This window comes from Mercenaria mercenaria, chromosome 6 (assembly GCF_021730395.1).
Source record: "Mercenaria mercenaria strain notata chromosome 6, MADL_Memer_1, whole genome shotgun sequence".
NCBI classification, from domain to species: Eukaryota; Metazoa; Mollusca; class Bivalvia; order Venerida; family Veneridae; genus Mercenaria; species Mercenaria mercenaria.
Window position 1 is genome coordinate 31,424,871 of NC_069366.1, and position 20,361 is coordinate 31,445,231.

The window sequence follows — 20,361 nt, forward strand, 5'->3', positions numbered from 1 at the left end:
AGTTATCATTAAACATGTGGTTTCATGTTAGCCAAGTATTTGTCCAACAGTTGTACTGCCCGCTTTCAGCCTTGGACCAGCACATGCACTGAAGGACTATTAACAAGGTCCATATGAGCCGTGCCATGAGAAAACCAACATAGTGGGTTTGCGACCAGCATGGATCCAGACCAGCCTGCGAATCCGCGCAGTCTGGTCAGGCTCCATGCTGTTCGCTTTTAAAGCCTATTGGAATTGGAGAAACTGTTAGCGAACAGCATGGAGCCTGACCAGACTGCGCGGATGCGCAGGCTGGTCTGGATCCATGCTGGTCGCAAACCCACTATGTTGGTTTTCTCATGGCGTGGCTCATATGGAATCTCTTGATTAATAAAATCAAGGACGAAAACTGACGTAGATACTTACGTCCTTGATAATATTACTTTACCGGTACTTTAATTACAGTTGGCTATACACATCATAATTTTGGAATCATAGTGTAACAGTATATTGTAGATTATTGTAGCCAATGTTTTTGAAAATATAGTTCTATTAAAGGCACTGACCTACAGATCGTATGACAAAAGAAAAGAAAACTTTGAGATATCAGACAATTATTGCAAAATTTCTTATGAAGGCTTTGAAACTTAGTTACTGACAGATTATGTTATAGAGACACATGAGAATTAGTTTTTACTTATTTTTCAATTCAAAATTGAAAAGTATTTGTAACGGGGTACGGAGGAAAACTGCCTTAATTCTAAGTCTACATATTTAATGGTTGCTAGGTACGTGTTCCTCCGTGGTGTACTGGGCAAGACAACTGGAAGTTTTTATTGCCGAGGCAGCCCAGGTTGGATTCCCGACTCGGGCATGTTTTTTTCTTGATTTAGCATTTTAAACATAGTTTAGAAACAAAAACTCATGTTCTTGTGTTCATAATATGACCAAACTTCAATTTTAAAGAAAGATCATTTTTAGCCAAAATCTGGAGGTCAGTGCCTTTAACTTTTTTCTGGCATACACGAGTTTAAACGTTTTAACACTGTAAAACTCTTATCACATCTAAAGCCAAATGAAGAAAACATCTATTTTCTTTTTTGTTCATTTATTCCATATATTATATTTTGTAAAATGAAACATTTACAATATCTTGTAATTAAACAATAAACAGAAAATGTGTAATTTATCACAACAAAAACTGGCTCCTATCTACCCTACACCACAAATAACAAGTTCTGACCTAAAATTTAACATGAACTTTTAAACTTAATATATGGATTCTATTTTCTTGTATAGATTTTACTTCTGTGTTTTTACAGTAGACCTGATAATTAAGAAAGCAAGGAGAATTATAATATAATTTTGCACCTGAACATCAGAGTGGCCAACCCAGTTGGCTTTTGGATACTGTACACAGAATAAAATGTCTCAATTCAGGTAATATTTTGCTCCTATTTTCCTTATTACTTGACGGATTTTCATATCATAAAGTGTGTCAAAGACAGTAAAATAAATGCTTTCCTCTGCAAAAAGTATCTACCATCAGTTCTCAGTACTTTTCTCAAACACTTTGCCCAACTAATCTTCTTGGACAAACTGTGTAGATAACGTACACACTTTTGTGGCTGGGTGAAGTGTTTACGAAAAAGTAAGGAGACATCAATCTCAGGTAGGCAAAATCCCACATGAATCAGGATATTTTATCCATGTGTAGGATATCCAAAAGTCACATAGGCTGAGCACCCTGGATATGCCAATAAAGAATTGACTTATTCGGAATATGAACAACAATTTTTTTTTTTATCAGATTCTTATCTGTAGTTTTATCTCACTAACTAACAATTGTCTTGGTTATACAGAACATTATTATACCTAACACAACTTCTTGAGATACTTGGATTGCTTAAGTTTTAACCCTTATCCTGCTAAATTTCTAAAATTGACTGGTCCATCATTCAATCTGGGCAATACCATTTAATATTCGAAGGGGTGTTCACTGAAAATTTACTGACTGAATAGCGAACAGTGCAGCCCATGATCAGACTGCACGGATGTGCAGGCTGATCATGGTCTGCACTGGTCGCATAGGCAGAATCACTTGCCGCCAGCAGGCTAAGGGTTAAATAGAGGATATTTGTTTGTTTCAGTGTAAAATCGAAATATATTTCACCAAGTGAACACTATCATTTAATATTTTCACGAGTGTTGCATCTATATCTTTACTGAAGCATATTTTGCAAGGAATTTACCATTACATATAATTCATATTCAAAAGCATTCAAGTGTAGTTCCATACCAGTGAAAAATAAAATTGATATTTTTACTGTTTGAAACAAAGAAAATATCAATTTTACTTCACAGTTAAATTTTAATAGTATTTCACTGAAAAGCATAAAATAAAACTACTTATTTTGATTCTGCATGCTTAAAACCTTTTTTTATATTGTCTACATCAACAGAATAAACAACAGAATCAGTAGCAGATCTGATTATATGTAATATGACACCAGTATGTACTGCAGTAATTTATTATGAAAATTTCACACCCAGCCAAAAGCCAATATTTTCACATTACCTGGCCCCGTGTTCACAAAACATTTTCAGTCTCGGCTGAGTTTGATAATGAAACTTTATTTGTCATTTATATCTAAATAGCATGTTTAAAACAAAATTTTAAGTTAATAACTTTATTCAAGTGACTATTCAGTATTGATGGTCAGTCTCAGTTGGAATTTAACCTTGAAGTTTTAGTAAAATTGATATCAAAATTTCAAAATCAAACTCAGCTGAGAGCGAAAAATGGTTTGTGAACACAGGGCCAACACTACGAAACTTGCATTTTATATTGTGTAAAGTATATATACAGAACTTTCACCATAACACATGCCAATTGACATACAGATACATAATTTCACACAAGTAACTGTGTATTTGAAATTCTACTTTGTTAATTCCATAAAGTGGTTCACAGTTGTATTTCTATTCTTCTTCAACATAAACAAAATGTTATATTTCAAACTTTTCATGAATATATATGACAGCAAAGTTATTTTAATAATGCCAGTATAGACGTCCTGGAAATTTGAAAACTTACACTAAGGTTAAAGTCTAGCTCTAAATTACAGTTTTACACATTGCCAAATATCATTTCTCACAAACTTTAAAGTCGATACAAAGCTATATCATACTCTAGACGAACAATTACACCAGTTTCACCAGCAGCTTTTCAACTTTTGCAAAGCCCATGGATTTCTAATATAGTATTATCTATGTAACTCAATATTGTACATTTCACATAGAAGTCAAAATATGTTACAAGAACAAGTCACAAATAGTAAGCTAGTGTAGCAATGATGAAGAGCTTAGGGGAATAAAATAGGGTTAGGATTACACGAAATCCTAAACTTTTAGTTGGAATGTTATTAACAGTCAACAAGGGTCATATCAGATTATATCATCAAAAACTAGACTGAGCTGTGAAATATGTTAACACTGTCCCTCTTCAGAAGCCAGAAGGAATTAAGACAGTACCACTTTTTTCATTATATTTAATAAGGAATTGTTAAAATCAGTCTCCAAATACAAAAATCAACATGCATTAATTTTCAACATGACTAGAAGTTGATTTTATCAATCGCGCTTCGTTTGACATTAAAGAGTCTCTATGATAATTTTTTGTCATGACTATTATATATATTTACAAGATAGTTGTCCTGGTCGGACTTTATTCTTTATAAGAGTCCTTTAAAATGATAAATCCCTCTACCTTACCATAAAGTCCTTTGGACTATGTTTACATTATTTCTTGCATTAAAGATGAAAAACAACAACCTTATACTGTAAAATCATTTAATTTCGTGGGCATGAAATTTCGTGGTTTAGGTCAGAATGGCAGATTCGTGGGGATATGAATTCCTGGATTACAACTTTTGAACATAAAATGAATGGGAATTCCACTTATTCGTTGGGATTAAATTTCGTGGATTAACTCAACCACGAAATCCACGAAAATTAATTCCCCACGAATATTAATGATTTCACAGTATACATTGTATTTCTTGACCTCAACACAGTTTGAAAATCAACAATATTCCTTGATGTAATAAACATGAAAAGGAACAAATCAGCTTTAGATATAAGATGGCAATTTTAACTCAACACTAAATTTTCCAAGAAACCATCATTAGGTGCATTGAAAGAATACAGTACTTTTTTATTGTCAACACTTCTATTTCAAGTCTTTTCAACTAATTTCTTTTCTATTCCTTCTCCTACTGTAGGCGTTTCTTTAGTATTGCATATTTTGGCAATGTTTTCTGTCTCTTCCAGGAAAAATGAAAGGATGCAATCCATTTGATTGGTGAAAGTGTTTACCTCTCCTTAACTAAATACATTCTGTTTTTATGACCAGCACAGATTCTCAAACAACATCAGTTATGATTTTATCATTAGTATGTTTATGTAAATGATCTGTGTATAAATTGTGTATTTTTTGTTTCAAAGTTTTATGTTACTTTAACATACTTCACTGTTAGAAATATTTGCGGAATCTTATAAAAAAGAGTTTAGCAATCTATACTGGACACAGCGCTAGAATATGGGTATATAACTGTCAATTTTGGCGCGATGTCGCTGTGCCACACACTCTGCGATCCATACAATGTTGCGATTCTCCTGCTCTTTCAGTTTGACATATGCGTAGAACACTCCGAACTGGAACTGCATCATGAAGGAGTTCTTCATCAGTTTCACCTAGTTAAAACAATTATTTTTCAATTAATGTCTCATATTGACAGTCTAAAATTTACTGGTAAGCAACTGACAAATAGTTTTCATCACAAGTCCCACAAAAATATTGAATGACAGGGCAGTAAAAATTTTACATCCTTCAACAGTATACAAGATTTCCGAAATAATTCATGAAATATTTACCCATAACAGAGATTTTAAAGTAGGGCAACATAATTGTGTAATTTTTACCTAACTGACAATATACTTTACACTACTCTAAATATTTTCACAAGAAATGCAATGTCATACCTCATCTTGTCTTAAAATAACAGAATGCTTTGATTCTTGTCCCATATTTATGAAAACAGCCTCACATTGTATTCATTTTTCGATACACAAAACCCAATAAAAATCAATTCAGTGTTCTTAGAAAAGCTGACATTAATACCTTATGATATATCAGCAAGACTCAAGAACTAAAGAATTGTAACAATAAGCCTTACTGAATGATAGGAAAACAATTAATATTGATGAGGGATTAGAAGACACTAAACCTCTTTGGCAACATTCCAAGTCTGACAGTGGGACACTGGTGGAAACAGAGCTGTTTGTACAACACATGCACCATGATGGCATGACCGAGGTAAGTGGGTATATAATTTTCTTCTCAAGTTTGCTATGAGCTTGACCTTTGATCAATGAAAAATAGTAGTCACCTATTGACCACAGAAAATCATGCTATGAAGTTTGATCACAAAAAGGCCAAGTTTTCTCCAGCCCTATAAGTCTAAATGTGACTGTGACCTTGACCTTGACCTTTGACTTAGTGGTCTCCATAACAACACACTGACCATAGACCACCAGTCTATGAAATTTGGTGGCCGTAGGCCCATATATTCTCCATCTGTTGTTAAGAATTCATATTCAGTTTTAAGGTCACGGTGACCTTTGATCTACTGACCCCAAAACAGTTGTAGTCACTTTCTAAGCAGAGGCAATCATCCATTGAAGTTTTACAGTCCTAGATTAAAGCATTCCCCGGGATCTGATAGTGATATGAGCCGCACCATGAGCAAACCAACATAGTGCGTTTGCGACCAGCATGGATCCAGACCAGCCTGCGCATCCGCGCAGTCTGGTCAGGATCCATCCTGTTCACTTTCAAAGCCTATTTCAATTAGAGAAACCATTAGCGAACAGCTTGGATCCTGACCAGACTGCGCGGCTGGTCTGGATCCATGCTGGTCGCAAACGCACTATTTTGATTTGCTCATGGCGCAGCTCATATGTTTTCAACCTTGAGATCAAGTCACTGTGACCTTGGCCTTCAGTCTGCTGATGCTCAAAACAATAGGGATCATTTTGTGACCACAGGAAACCATTGCATTAAGTCTGACTGCTGTAGGTCCAAATTTTCTCTTGTTACTGATCAAAAAAGTGTATTCAGTATCACAAGCAATTATCCTATGATGTCTTACTACTGTGGGCAAAAACATTCTCTAGTTACTGATCTAAAACCAAATGTCTCCTGTAACTTGTAAGGCTATTCAGAGTGACCAAATTTAAGACATGTGCATCTAGCTAGGTTTTTTTTTCTTTGCAACATTTTGCAAACCAGAACTTGAATAAAACATAACAGCATGTTTAGAAGACCAGAAAGTAATTTGTAAACTAATCAGTTTTACCATATTAAAGAAAATTAATTCTTATATTCATTTTCATTTGCTGATTTGTAATATATTCATACAAGATCCACAAAAAAAAAAAAAAATCTCAAAAATACATGAAAATATTGGAATTCAGTTGTCTGACTGCCTCTAATATTCTGCTATCCTACATGCCGTGAATAGAGAGTGCTGGCACCTACAACAGTATGCAAGAAACTGTGATTACCTCATGTTCAAAGAATTTGTCCTCAAGAGTTTTGTCCCCTGGATTGTTTCCTGCACCATCAAACATTTCCTTGTATTCCTGAGGTAAAAAATAAACAGAATAGATGTCAGGCAAGTTGAAATTTTAGACTGTAGAAGCTGTCTGTAAGGTCAGTAATATTAATTTCAAACAAGAGTGAAGAGCTGTCTGTTGACAGCGGGCTAGACTATTCAAAGTATGGGTATTTCAAAGCCATATATCAAACAGTTTAGACAAAATATGGAATGGTATGCGAAACTTAACTAATTTCTATGTCAAAAAAGGGCCATAACTGAGCTAAAGTCATTTTCCTAGTTATGTAGTGCTGCCTACATATGTAAACTATGATGGTAAACAAGTGGTCAATGTTTCAAAGTCATATGACAAATAGTTTAGGCAAAATATGGACTGGTATGAAAAAATTAACTGATTTCCAAGTCCAAAAAGGGCCGTAATTCAGCCAAAATAGTTGACAGAGTTATGTACTCTTGCCCACAGATGGAAATCATGATGATAAACAAGACTTAGTGTTCAAAGTTTCAAAGCCACATGTCAAGTAGTTTTGACAAAACATTGACTTGTATGAAAACTGAACCAACAAAAGTCCAAAAAGGGCCATAATTCAGCCAAAATAGTTGACAGAGTAATGTACTCTTGCCTACAGATGGAAATCTCATCAAGTGTTCAAAGTTTCAAAGCCACATGTCAAATAGTTTTGACAAAAGGTGGACTTATACGAAAACTGAACCAATTTCCAAGTCTAAAAAGGGACATAATTCAGCTAAAAATAGTTGACAGAGTTATGTACTCTTGCCTACAGATAGTGACTTTCATAATAAACAAGTGATAAAAGTTTTAAAACAATATGTCAAACATTTTACACAAAATATGAACTGGTACGAAAAACTTAACCACAATTTGAATGTTAAAAGGGGCCATATTTCAGCCAAAATCCTTGATGGAGTTATGTACTCTTGCCTACAACTTGACATGGTGATGGTACACAAGTGTTGAAAGTTTCAAAGCTTTATCTCAAAAGGTTTTGTCAAAAAGTGGACTGGTACGAAAAACTTAACCAAGGTGCGACGCCGACGCCGTGGTGAGTAGGATAGCTCTACTTATTCTTTGAATAGTCAAGCTAAAAATCAAACAAGAGCACCACCTTGCGGGTGCAGATGCTCACCTGACTTTTTTGTCTCTGTATAATAGAAATATTGTCCTACCCATGATTTTCTAAGTCCAAAATGGGCCATAATTCTTGCAAAAGGCAATGCAGAGTTACAGTACTTGCTATGTAGAGTCAGCTTTTAATGGCGAATAACTGATTGATGGTGAACAAGTGTTGCAAGTATTAAAGCAATAGCTTTGATAATTTAGGAGAAAAGCTGACCTAAACACAAAACTTAACCAAGAAATCTGATATTTTCTAAGTCCAAAAGGAGCCATAATTCTAGCAAAGAGCAGGATGGAGTTATGTTTCTTACTGTACGGAGTCAGCTATTGATGGTAAACAAGTGTTGCAAGTTTTAAAGCAATAGCTTTGATAGTTTAGGAGAAAAGCTGACCTAAACATAAAACTTAACCAGGCAATGCCAATGCCAAACACCGATCAAGTGATGACAATAACTCATCATTTTTTTTTTCAAAAAATCAGATGAGCTTGTTTTTTTGTAAAAAAGCAAAATAGAGTTATGGAACCTGAGCAATGTAAGTCAGTTTAATAAGTAAATAAGTAAATAAGTGTGTGAAGTTTCAATCCATTCCCACCAGTGGTTACTGAGATGCGGTACTTCTTTGATTTGACAGGCTGACCTATTTTTTGACCCAAGATGACCCATATTTGAACCCGACCTAAATTTCATCAAAACAATCGGCAGGATCACATTTCATGAATATCCAGTCTAAAATGCAGCCCTTAATGCATACACAGGGATAGCAATGCCGGTGTTTCTCTATTTAAATATGTTTGCTTTTTATGTACAATGGCAATATTGTGAGAATACAGAAAGAACAAAATCCCGACTTTTTCCAGGTTTTTTGCTCTTTCTTTAAAATTCAAGTACTTTCAAGGCCTTGAAAATGAAATGAAAAATTCAAGGACTTTTCCAGTTTTCCAGGAAGCGTGGGAACCCTGTATCCAGTGTAAAATGCAGTCCCTATTGCATACATTAGGCTTTTCTTTGATTTGACCTAAATTTTATTAGATTTCATCCAGACAAATATTGTGATCAAATTCCATGAAGATCCAGTGTAAAATGCCGTCCCTATTGCACAGAACAACGTTTTTCTTTCATTTGACCTAGCGACCTAGTTTTTGACCCCAGCTTACCCATATTTGAACTTGACCTAGATTTCATCAAGGCAACCATTCTGACTATATTTTATGAATATCCAGTGTAAAATGCAGCCCCTATTGTATACACAACGTTTTTCTTTGATCTGAACGGGTGACCTAGTTTTTGATCCCAGATGACCCATTTTCGAACTTGACCTAGATTTCATCCAAACAAACATTCTGATCAAACTTCATGAAGTTGTGGTGTAAAATGCAGTTCCTATTGCATACACAAGCTTTTTCTTTGATTTGACCTAGTGACCTAGTTTTTGACCTCAGATGACCCATATTCTATTCTGACCTAGATTTTATCAAGGAAATCATTCTGACCAAATTTCATGAAGATCAATTGAAAAATACAGCCTCTATCGCATACACAAGCTAAATGTTGCTCAGGTGAGCTAAAAACTTAACCTAATCGGAACGACGACGCTGATGCATGGGTTAGTCCAATAGCTCTTCCTATTCTTTGAATAGCAAAATGGCACAAAATTTACCCCATAATATTCCGCCACAGCTCTGACTTGATCCTGATCATCTGCCCGTCCTAGCAAGGTTAGACCATCTGGATAGAGTTTTCCACACCTTGGGTACAGTTTGGCACGGTCTTCTTTGGACAGCTCCGTTCCAAAAGAATTTATGGTTATAATAAATGCTCTCCTGTCAGCCTCAAACTGTGGAAAAAGAAATTTTCTCTTAATATAGTCTGAAGCTTTAAAAGTTACGTTTTTCGCACTTAAAAACAATCGGCAACTTTACTATATTTCTAAGATGAAGTGTGTTAAGGATGTTGCATACTATGGTAGTTTCAAATTTGTTTGAGCTAAGTCAATTCCTTGTACTCTTTAAACTTAATATTTCAGCAGCTATGCCAGAATCATTTTAGATAACAAGAGCTTCGCCAAGTGGGGCAATATACGCCTGAAGGGCTATATCAAAGGAGGAGGGAAGCAAAATTTAAAGAAAAAGCATATTTAAAGATTTTTATTTTGGTGGGGCATGTGAGGGGATGGAAGGGGATGGGTAGCAGAGTGTGTGTGTGCGTGTGTTGGTGGTGGCAGGAGACAGGATATTAAAGGGCAAGAAGCTAAATGAAAACATTTTTTTCCTCAGAACTGTTAAACAATTTATCTTACTGTCAATGCTTCACAAATGCTCCTCAGAACTATTAAACAATTTAACTTACTGCCAGTGCTTCACACATAGTCTCTCCTGTTGAGCCACCTAACTGCTTACAGAACTGGTAGAAATCTTCCAAATATGCCTGAAAAACAAACACACTGATTTAAAATTATGCTCAACTCCATGTTATTTTGACTGAAAACCTGTACTGGCTACACCTACACAGATAACACAAATTGTTCCTCATGGTTAATGACCTAATATTTTGCCTTTTCCAATGGTTTAAATCTTTTTATTCAAACTTTTATATATATATATATATTATATATATATATATATATATATATATATATATATATATATATATATATATATATATATATATATATGTATATATATATATATATATATATATATATATATATATATATGCATTTAATTCCATAAATTGATATGGGTATTCATGTAGTGGACCCATAATGACAATCGGCTATTTCCCTGAGGTTACGTACCCTCTGTAATGTGATTTTGGCATCCTTTGACCATAACAGGAAATTCTTTTCAAAAGAACCAGAATATATATGTAAACTAACATAATATATTACCGATTTTAACACGACCAGCAAATAACCTACATACATGAAGAGCAAAATCTATCTCGGGTTATTCTGCAATAACCCACGCGCGTGCAATGATGTTATCCGATCCAGGTGCGTAGCACGGTCGTAAAAAGTAGTTACCATTTTTTCTAACACTGTTGATACTAGTATGTCGTGTTAGAATCGAAATAATAAGTTCCCAAGTGTGATTTTTTTGTAGAATAACCAGAGTTTTTCGTTCTTATGCGAAACAATATATCACTCAGGCCTACGGCCTTCGTGATATATTCTTACGCATCAAAACTCAAAACACTCAAAACACGGGTTATTCTACGATAAACCACAATAGGGAAGTTATTATTTCTTAATTACCATTACGGGTCTACTACCTAACTACTGGTTGGTATAAGAAAAGGCAGCTATGGGATTCTCAAAGCCAGTTTTGCTTAAAGAAAAATTTATCTTAAAGAAAACTTCTTCAACATTTTTCAGATACCACTAACCACTGTGTAATACTATGCAAGTAACTCACCTTGTACAGTGTGTTTCTGATAATTTCAATATGCAGTTCATCCAGATCTTGTTCAGAGATACAATCCATGAAATATGGTGCTGAAATTCAACACAATCAATTATATTAAGCCCTACAGAAGGATGGAGTTTAAAAGGAAATGTACTAGTATATGGCCCACCCAACCTTGTCTTACCAACTTTCAACAATATATAATAACTATCAAATATTGTTTAGCAAGAGGTGTAAAATAATACTGTGCATAAGGAACAGGTATATATTAATATATGCTTGGCATTTACTGGTTTCAATTTACCATATATTTCTGCATGAAGATGTTACACAATCTCTCGCTACAACATATTGAAGTACTCAATACCCTGTCTAAATGAGCATAAAGGAAACGTCTTGGTAAAGAAATACTGATTACAGTAGCACTTGCATTAAGAGATCTCCTGAGGGAAGGGTAAAAAATGGGGCAGATAGTCTCTAAATACAACATAGTTCTTTATCAACACAATAACAAACTGCAAAAGTGGTCTCTCCATGCAGGTGGTCCCTTAACAGACTTGGTCTCTTCAGAAAATTTGACTGTAACTGTATTGTTTATTATGTCTGGTAGCACAGACACAAAATTGTTCTATTAAAGAACCTGAGAAAATTCTATATAACAAAGATGATAACTTGGCTATAAAAACTTTACCTAGTGGAGTGTCCACTAGCACAGCATTGTACAGTTCTGCTGGTGTAGAGGCAATATGTATGGCTTCCATCTGTTCAAAGCTGCCGAGGGGATGACATTTCGGTATCAGCTCATTGATTGGTCGTTGACGTAATGTACCCGTAATCAGCAGAATTATATTGTCAATCATGTAACTGTACCTGTGTCAATATAAGAATTTTCTCTAGCTGTATTCTCAACACTGATATGAAAAAGTTTTTCTTTCTCAAGACCTGAACCTCCATGTTAAAACGAACAATAAAACATGTATTGGCATTAAGGACAAATAAAAGAGATGTACATAATAATATATTAAACTTTAATTCTTGGTGAAAATTTAGAACATATTCTTATCATTTAATTAACCTTTAGCCTGCTAGCGGCAAGTGATTCTGCCTTTGCGACCAGTGCAGACCAAGATCAGCCTGCACCTCTGTGGTAGATCACTCAAGGGACATTTGTGTGAAATTCTGTTAAAATTGGGCCAGCAGTTTCAGAAGAAACTTTTTTGAAGAATTCCATATAGCTTTATATATAAAACTTAGCTCTGCCCTCTAATGTCACATTTCATAACAAATCAACAATATAATCAGAGAATGTTGCCATAGAATCAAGACTTTTGTAATATAATTAAGTACGCTTCCAGAAGTTTCAGACTTATGTAATATACACGGTAATCAAAGTAATTAGCATGATTCTATAAGTTCTAGACTTACGTGATATAATCAAGATATAATCAAAGTAATAAGCATGTTTCTAGAAGTTCTAGACTTATGCAATATAGTCAAGGAATGTTGTCAGAACTTCTAGACTTATGTGATATAATCAAAGTAATAAGTATGTTTCTAGAAGTTCTAGACTTACGTAATATAATCAAGGAATGTTGCCAGAGGTTCCAAACAATGGTTTCTCAAGTGATTGAACTCAATAACCATTTTCTCTTTAAGCTTATCATCGATAGTAGAAACTGAGAGAGGACTTGGTTCATTTGCCAGAAAGTTGCCATAGTCAGTGCTCTGTAGATGTAATTTAAGGTCTGAAAAGAAATGAAATCAATTGTGTAATGAAATTATAACCAACACCTTGTAAAAATATGAAGGAAGATATTTTTACTCTGCGTCAACATTTGCAATCTGTGACTTGAAGACTGGAAGTCTGTGCTCTACCAATTAAGCTAAGAAACTCAAAATTTTGCACATCAGATATGACCAGTGACTGTATGAGATGTAATGCAGGATATTCAAGCATGACAACACAAACTGATGAGAAGGTCCAAAGCAATGAAAAACAGGCATATACACTGGTTGGCGGGATAAACCGTAATATTTAAAAAAACAAGAGGACCATAATGGTCCTGAATCGCTCACCTCTTCCCACATGATCCAGTTTTGAGTATGACGTCGTTTTTTCTATTATTTGACATAGTGACCTAGTTTTTGAGCTCATGTGACCCAGTTTTGAACTTGACCTAGATATTATCAAGATAAAAATTCTGACCAATTTTCATGAAGATCCATTGAAAAATATGGTCTCTAGAGAGGTCACAAGGTTTTTCTATTATTTGACCTATTGACCTAGTTTTCGAAGGTACGTGACCCTGTTTTGAACTTTATCTAGGTATCATCAAGGTGAACATTCTCACTAATTTTCATTAAGATCTCATGAAAAATATGGCCTCTAGAGAGGTCACAAGGTTTTTCTATTTTTATACCTACTGGCCTAGTTTTTGATTGCACGTGACCCAGTTTCGAAATTGACCTAGATATCATCAAGGTGAACATTCAGATCAATTTTCATGAAGATCCATTGAAAAATATGGCTTCTAGAAAGGTCAAAAGATTTTAATAATTTTAGACCTACTGACCTAGTTTTTGACCGCAGTTGACCCAGTTTCAACCTTGACCTAGGTATCATCATGATGAACATTCAGACCAACTTTCATACAGATCCCATGAAAAGTATGCCCTCTAGAGAGGTCACAAGGTTTTTTTATTATTTGACCTACTGACCTAGTTTTTTAAGGCACGTGACCCAGTTTCAAACTTGACCTAGATATCATCAAGGTGAACATTCTGACCAATTTTTATGGAGATCCATTCACAAGTATGGCCTCTAGAGAGGTCACAAGGTTTTTCTATTTTTTGACCTACTGACCTAGTTTTTGACCGCACATGACCCTGTTTCAAACTTGACCTAGATATCATCAAGATGAACATTCAGACCAATTTTCATACAGATCCCATGAAAAATATGGCCTTTAGAGAGGTCACAATGTTTTTCTATTATTTGACCTACTGACCTAGTTTTTGATGGCACGTGACCCAGTTTCGTACTTGACCTAGATATCATCAAGATGAACATTCAGACCAACTTTCATACAGATCCCATGAAAAATATGGCCTTTAGAGAGGTCACAAGGTTTTTCTATTATTTGACCTACTGGCCTAGTTTTTGATGGCACGTGACCCAGTTTCGAACTTGACCTAGATATCATCAAGGTGAACGTTCTGACCAACTTTCATGAAGATCTTGTGAAATATATGGCCTCTAGAGAGGTCACAAGGTTTTTCTATTTTTAGACCTACTGACCTAGTTTTTGAAGGCACGTGACCCAGTTTCGAACTTGACCTAGATATCATCAAGGTGAACATTCTGATGAATTTCCATGAAGATCTTGTGAAATATATGGCTTCTAGAGAGGTCACAAGGTTTTTCTATTTTTAGACCTACTGACCTAGTTTTTGACAGCACGTGACCCAGTTCAGAACTTGACCTAGATATCATCAAGATGAACATTCTGACCAACTTTCATAAAGATCCCATGAAAAATGTGACCTCTAGAGTGGTCACAAGCAAAAGTTTACGGACGGACGCACGGACGGACGGACGACGGACACCGCACGATCACAAAAGCTCACCTTGTCACTTTGTGACAGGTGAGCTAAAAAAAAGTGAATATAAACTTTCCACTGGTAGAAATGTTCTTATGGTCATTGCTCGAAATGCAAATATTTATGATTAAATTAAACTTATATAAAAAATCTTAATCTTGAAATTAAACAATAGCTGTCAATAAGACAGCCAATGCTTGACTGTTCAAAATTTTGTCCCAGAAGCAGGAATATTACCCTAAATGTTAAAAATGTTAAACTGTTGTAACTCCTTCCTTATTTCATATCACTATGAGTTACAAAATTTTTCCATTCAACCCTCGATTATTATTTAATTAAGTAAAGTTAAGCCATTTAGCTTAAACAAGAGGGCCATGATGACCCTGGATTGCTCACCTGAGTAATATGAGCCACATGTTTCAAATGGCAAACTGATGCTAAAATATTAAGAAGGTAGGTCAGTAGGTCACATTCATGGTAACTGAAAGTCAGTTTTAAGATCGGTGTGCAAAACTGTACATGTCATCCAAATTTCAAGGTTGTATCTTAAAAAACAAGGAAGTAGGTCAGTAGGTCAAGGTCACAGTCAAGTGATCCCTAATCGCTTGGGGTCATCAGGTAATTATAACTAAACAGTCTAGGAAATATGATTTGATAATTTTTGTTTTGATAAGTTTTTTTCCCTATATAACTCATAATTATAAGAAGTGACCCTCAGGACAGGGCCTCTTTTCACTCCAGGGTCATAATCTGAACAAACTTGTTACAGATCCACCAGGCAATGCTACATACCAAATATCAAAGGCCTAGGCCTTGAACTTTCAGACAAGAAGATCTTTTTTTTTTCCCTATATAAGTCTATGTTAAACTTGGTACCCCCAAATATCAAAGGCCTAGGCCCTGTCGCTGACTTCAAATCACTTGCCCCTCATCAATGTGTGTTCGAGCCTCACTCGGGGCGTTGAATTCTTCATGTGAGGAAGCCATCCAGTTGGCTTACGGAAGGTTGGTGGTTCTACTCAGGTGCCCGCTCTTGATGAAATAATGCACGGAGGGGCACCTGGGGTCTTCCTCCACCATCAAAGCTGGAAAGACGCCAAATGACCTATAATTGTGTCGGTGCGACGTTAAACACCACCCTCCCCCCCAAAAAAAACTTTCATACAAAAAGGCCTTTAATTTTTTTTCCTATATAAGTCTATGATAAACTTGGTACCCCCAGGACAGGGCCTCTTTTCACCTAAGGGACATAATTTGAACAATTCTGGTAGAGAAACACTAGGAAAGGCAACATACCAAATATCAAAAGGCAAGGCCATTCAGTTTCAGGCAAGAAGATTTTTAAAGTTTTTTTTCTATATAAGTCTATGTAAAACTTGAGACCCCTGGGGCAGGGCCTCTTTTCAGCCCAGGGGCATAATTTGATTTTTTTTTTGTAGAGGACCATAAGGCAATGCTACAAAAAAAATATCAAAGGCCTATGTCTTGTGGTTTTAGACAAGAAGATTTTTAAAGTTTTTTCCTATGTAAGTCTATGTAAAACTTGTGACCCCCGGGACGGGGCCTCTTTTCACCCCAGGGGCATAATTTGAACAATCTTGATAGAGGACCATAAGATGATGTCACACGCCAAATATCAAGGCTCTACGCCTTGCGGTTTTAGACAAGAAGATTTTTTAATTTTTTCCTTTCAGTTGCCATGGCAACCAGAGTTCTGCATGGAATTAAATTCTTTGAACAGTTTTGAAAGGGGACCATCCAAGGATCATTCCTGTGAAGTTTGGTGTAATTCTGCCCAGTGGTTTTCAAGAAGAAGATTTTTTTATAAAATGTTGGTGGACACACGACACACGACGGACATTGAGTGGTCACAAAAGCTCACCATGAGCTTTTGGCTCAGGTGAGAATCTGCATGGCAGCTGTTCAGATGAAGAAAATTATCAGCATGACTGACAGTTCCTTTATGAAATGGTCAAAAGATGTGAACATGCCGTGAACATACCTATTCGCAAGAAGTATTCGAGGGATATTCACTGCTACCCATGACTGATTTCATACTAGTTCACGAGATATTCGTAGGAAGACCAATGAGTACGGCATGATTGCGAGAAAAATTTAGAAGATTGTAATCTTTTGGTAAACTGTTCATGAAGAGCTTTGATAAGAGCAGGTATCTGAAGATCAATTAATTTGTTACATTATTTGTAAGGTCACAGTACTTATGAGACTGATAAGTTAATTACAACTAGATATTTTGGACATGTTTAGAGGGAAGTCTGTATGCGTTGCAGACATTTTTCAAATGTGAATGGTGATTCTTAGACTAAGTTAGAGGATGGTAGGAATATATTCTAATTTGTGATAACTTAAGTCAGAAACTTTATGTTTAATATCTATACTCATATGTCTAAATAAACAAGAGGAGTTCTGCAAATAAAAAAGCTGGAGCTACAATACAATATAAAGTCCATGCATATATATATAAACAGAAAAACATTAGCATTATGTATAGCTATTTACTGACTGAATCAGATTATCTAAAAGGAAATATAAAAATGACAATTTTAACTTCATAAGTTTTATATTCAAGATGCAAAAGTTAAACTATGACAGATTTGTAGTCACACATACAACTTCTAAGCAGTGGAAGAAAAACATTGGGATGAAATTTTACTTAAATTACAACTAACAGTTAAATTTCATACATATCTTATCATTAAAATTCAAAATATACCAAGTATCATGATATGAAAAAGTTCAGACACTGACAATTTGAATTTGTTACAGTCGCAGTGCTAAAGTTATTCAATAAATCTGTATCCCTGATTCCTAATACTTTATTTGTTTTTGCACTTTTTCTGTGCATGCTATTTTGACGGTATTAATTTCTAGCCAGGTTTTGCTTGGTAGTCATGGTTTACAGCTAGTTCGCGGCATGTTCACAGCAAAATAGTTTGCGGAATGATTGAAGCAACTAGTTGGCGGGATGACCGCAGCAACTTATTTGCGGGAAGCTCACAGCTACTTGTTCCTTGTTCATGGGAAGTTTGTGGAAAATCTAATTTGCTTGTGAAAAGTGAACCCCAATCTAACATTAGGGCTAGGTACCACCTCGAAAAAAATACCGCAGTATACCATGTTTTTTTCCTAATTACCGTGGTATATACCACGGTATACCACCATATTTATCGTAAGACTTACAGCTATGGTAGTGGTCATAAAAATATTGAAAAACTCTCAGAAATGCTTAATTTATTATAAGCAACAATGAAGACTAGTTACTTGACTAGAACTAAAGAAAAAAATACATTGGAATATTAACTTGACTAATGACTAGTTAGATTAATGACCCTTAGTATTTTTTACCAGCATGTATTCGTCGGAAGACGCCATATTGTCTCTAGGTCGCGCTTGTTTGAAGTTCGATTCGCGCACCCTGATAAACCATTGATAAACCAGTAACGTTTACAAATAGTATGAAGGCTTTATCAAATTGTTTCCAAACAAAAAATAATAAATTTCGACTCAACATTTTCCATACTATTTATTTCTTTTTTTAATACATGCAAATACATACCGGGATATTTTAAACTATCATCATTTAAACAAGAAGCCGGGACTCGCCGAATTTACCAGATTCAAAGTAAAAACAAGTGCGCCCCATGACGTCATCCATCTATACGGAATAATCTGGAGGTTTTCGAAGGATTTGTTTTGGGATCACGCGGTCGATCATACATGTTCAATTGCACCATTGGGTGGTTATTTTTGGAAACTAATAATAGTAGCATGTGAATTCCAGAGATATAAATCGGAAAATCATGCATGGTGTCAATTGCTGTTACGGAAAACTACATAGACAATGTAAATTAAAAATAAACAGAAGTAGGGATAATGTTGATAAAATACCGGTATTCCCCGATGGTACCGCGGTATCGTTCCACGGGATGATGGTACCACGGTTACCGTTATACGGGTAATACCGCGCACATCTATCTAACATTCCATGAACATTGTGTCAGTTGTATCGAAAGTGTTTGCGGCATGTTAACCTGATATTCGTGGCATGATCGCAATAAGTGTTCATGGAAAACTATAATATTTCCCTAAGGGTTGAGCATATTGCCAGGTCCAGCTAAATTAATTATGGTAGCCACAAGGGAGCTAGTCTAAATAATGAGACCTCGGGCAGACCGATTTTACATTTTGATATTTTACGTTGTCTACCTAGAGGTCTCAACCAGAAACAATCAAAACTGTGGTCAATTGAAATTACGATTTATCAGTATTCACGATTTTTCTTTAGCCCTAACTGCTTACCTGTTGTTTTAAATCATAAATAGTAAATAAAAAACATAAGAACAGGACATATTTATCAAGAGTTTCTGTTGTAAAAAATTTAAACCTCTAACGTTTCAATCGTCTTCATGTAATGGCCGTCGGAGGCGTGACCAATGAAAACGCTTCGTGTAGTAATGTGTTTACCAGTGATCGGCCATTTTCCGATATGTAGTACACTCGTGTTAAACCTTGGCATTTTTTTAACTGCCATAGTTTGAATTTTTCTCAAGAAATCTCGGTAATATATACATCATTGAAAAGGAAAAATTACAGGCTTTCTATGTATGTATTTCTTTTTATTATCCGTTGCATTATCATAACATAATTCCCGCCCAACGGATTCTATTGGGTGTTACTTATGCAAAGAAGGGGACAGTGCTACCACATTCTTTACCTTTTCTGGTTTGTACTCGGAGGCGGATATCGATAAGTCAAAATAATGTAACGATATTCAACTCTCGAGTACAATTATTTGGACTACAAGGGAGCTATTGCCCACCACTGACAGTTGTCCACAATTAACCTAATTAATACATTTTTATTCACAGATCTTAACCAAAGTTACACATGCTGTGCATGGTACATGTTTAAAATCTGTCAAACAATCGAACAGAATCAAGAGATTTGCGTTATGTCTTACCTTCCAGTGTTTCACACTGAACAAGATTGAGATAATCGCCTTGTTTCAGTATTCCTGACTTAAAACCTCTGACAAGACCTTCAAGGTAGCCATGATCAATGTTAAAATACATATCTTGATACTCCATGGCTTGGGATAATGGTCAGAAAATCAATAGAAAATTAAGATGATCAAAATTTGTTTTCCTGTCACATGATACTTCTTTTATATTTCCGGAAGAGTATTAAAGGGACGCAAATCGTGTAGTACAGGTGTTAGGCAAAAGTTTACGCACAGGTAAATAGTATAAAGGTGTGAAGGTGGAAAAATTTCTGCTGCGCCAAATTATGGATATTTAAATGGAATTAAACATATTTTGGATTAACAATTTATATATAAATTATTGGGAATCTTTGCTCCAGATGATGGGGACATTCGTAAATGTAAGACTTTAGTAATTTGTCTTTAAATATAGAAAACTTGTTGAACAATAGATTTCTATATAAATTTTCCGCCATTATTTTGACATTTTGTGGTATGTTCAACAAGCCCTGGGCTATAAACTTTTATACGGTATTGTAACGAAATCATAAGGATT

General features: G+C 35.3%; 1 protein-coding gene across 1 annotated transcript; it reads right to left on the minus strand.

Annotated features, from left to right (window-relative positions):
• Window positions 1-1,070: 1,070 nt before the first annotated feature.
• On the minus strand, window positions 1,071-19,994 carry LOC123550569 (V-type proton ATPase subunit d-like). Its single transcript, XM_053545537.1, has 8 exons — window positions 19,785-19,994; window positions 12,777-12,948; window positions 11,895-12,073; window positions 11,213-11,292; window positions 10,146-10,223; window positions 9,457-9,633; window positions 6,607-6,684; window positions 1,071-4,734 (listed from the first exon to the last, which is right to left on the minus strand). The coding sequence occupies exons 1-8, from the start codon at window positions 19,909-19,911 to the stop codon at window positions 4,573-4,575; spliced, it is 1,053 nt and encodes a 350-aa protein (XP_053401512.1). The 5' UTR covers window positions 19,912-19,994; the 3' UTR covers window positions 1,071-4,572.
• Between the last annotated feature and the right edge of the window lie 367 nt (window positions 19,995-20,361).

What these genes read in the sequence shown, in the direction of transcription:
- LOC123550569 (XM_053545537.1), bottom strand. Translation starts at nt 19,911, where the DNA reads ATGGAGTATCAAGATATGTATTTTAACATTGATCATGGCTACCTTGAA. An exon ending in ACATTCCTTGATTATATTAC is followed by an intron (nt 12,074 to 12,776) that starts GTAAGTCTAGAA and finishes ATATTGACACAG; the next exon opens with GTACAGTTACATGATTGACA. An exon ending in CTATGTGTGAAGCACTGGCA is followed by an intron (nt 9,634 to 10,145) that starts GTAAGTTAAATT and finishes CTTTTTCCACAG; the next exon opens with TTTGAGGCTGACAGGAGAGC.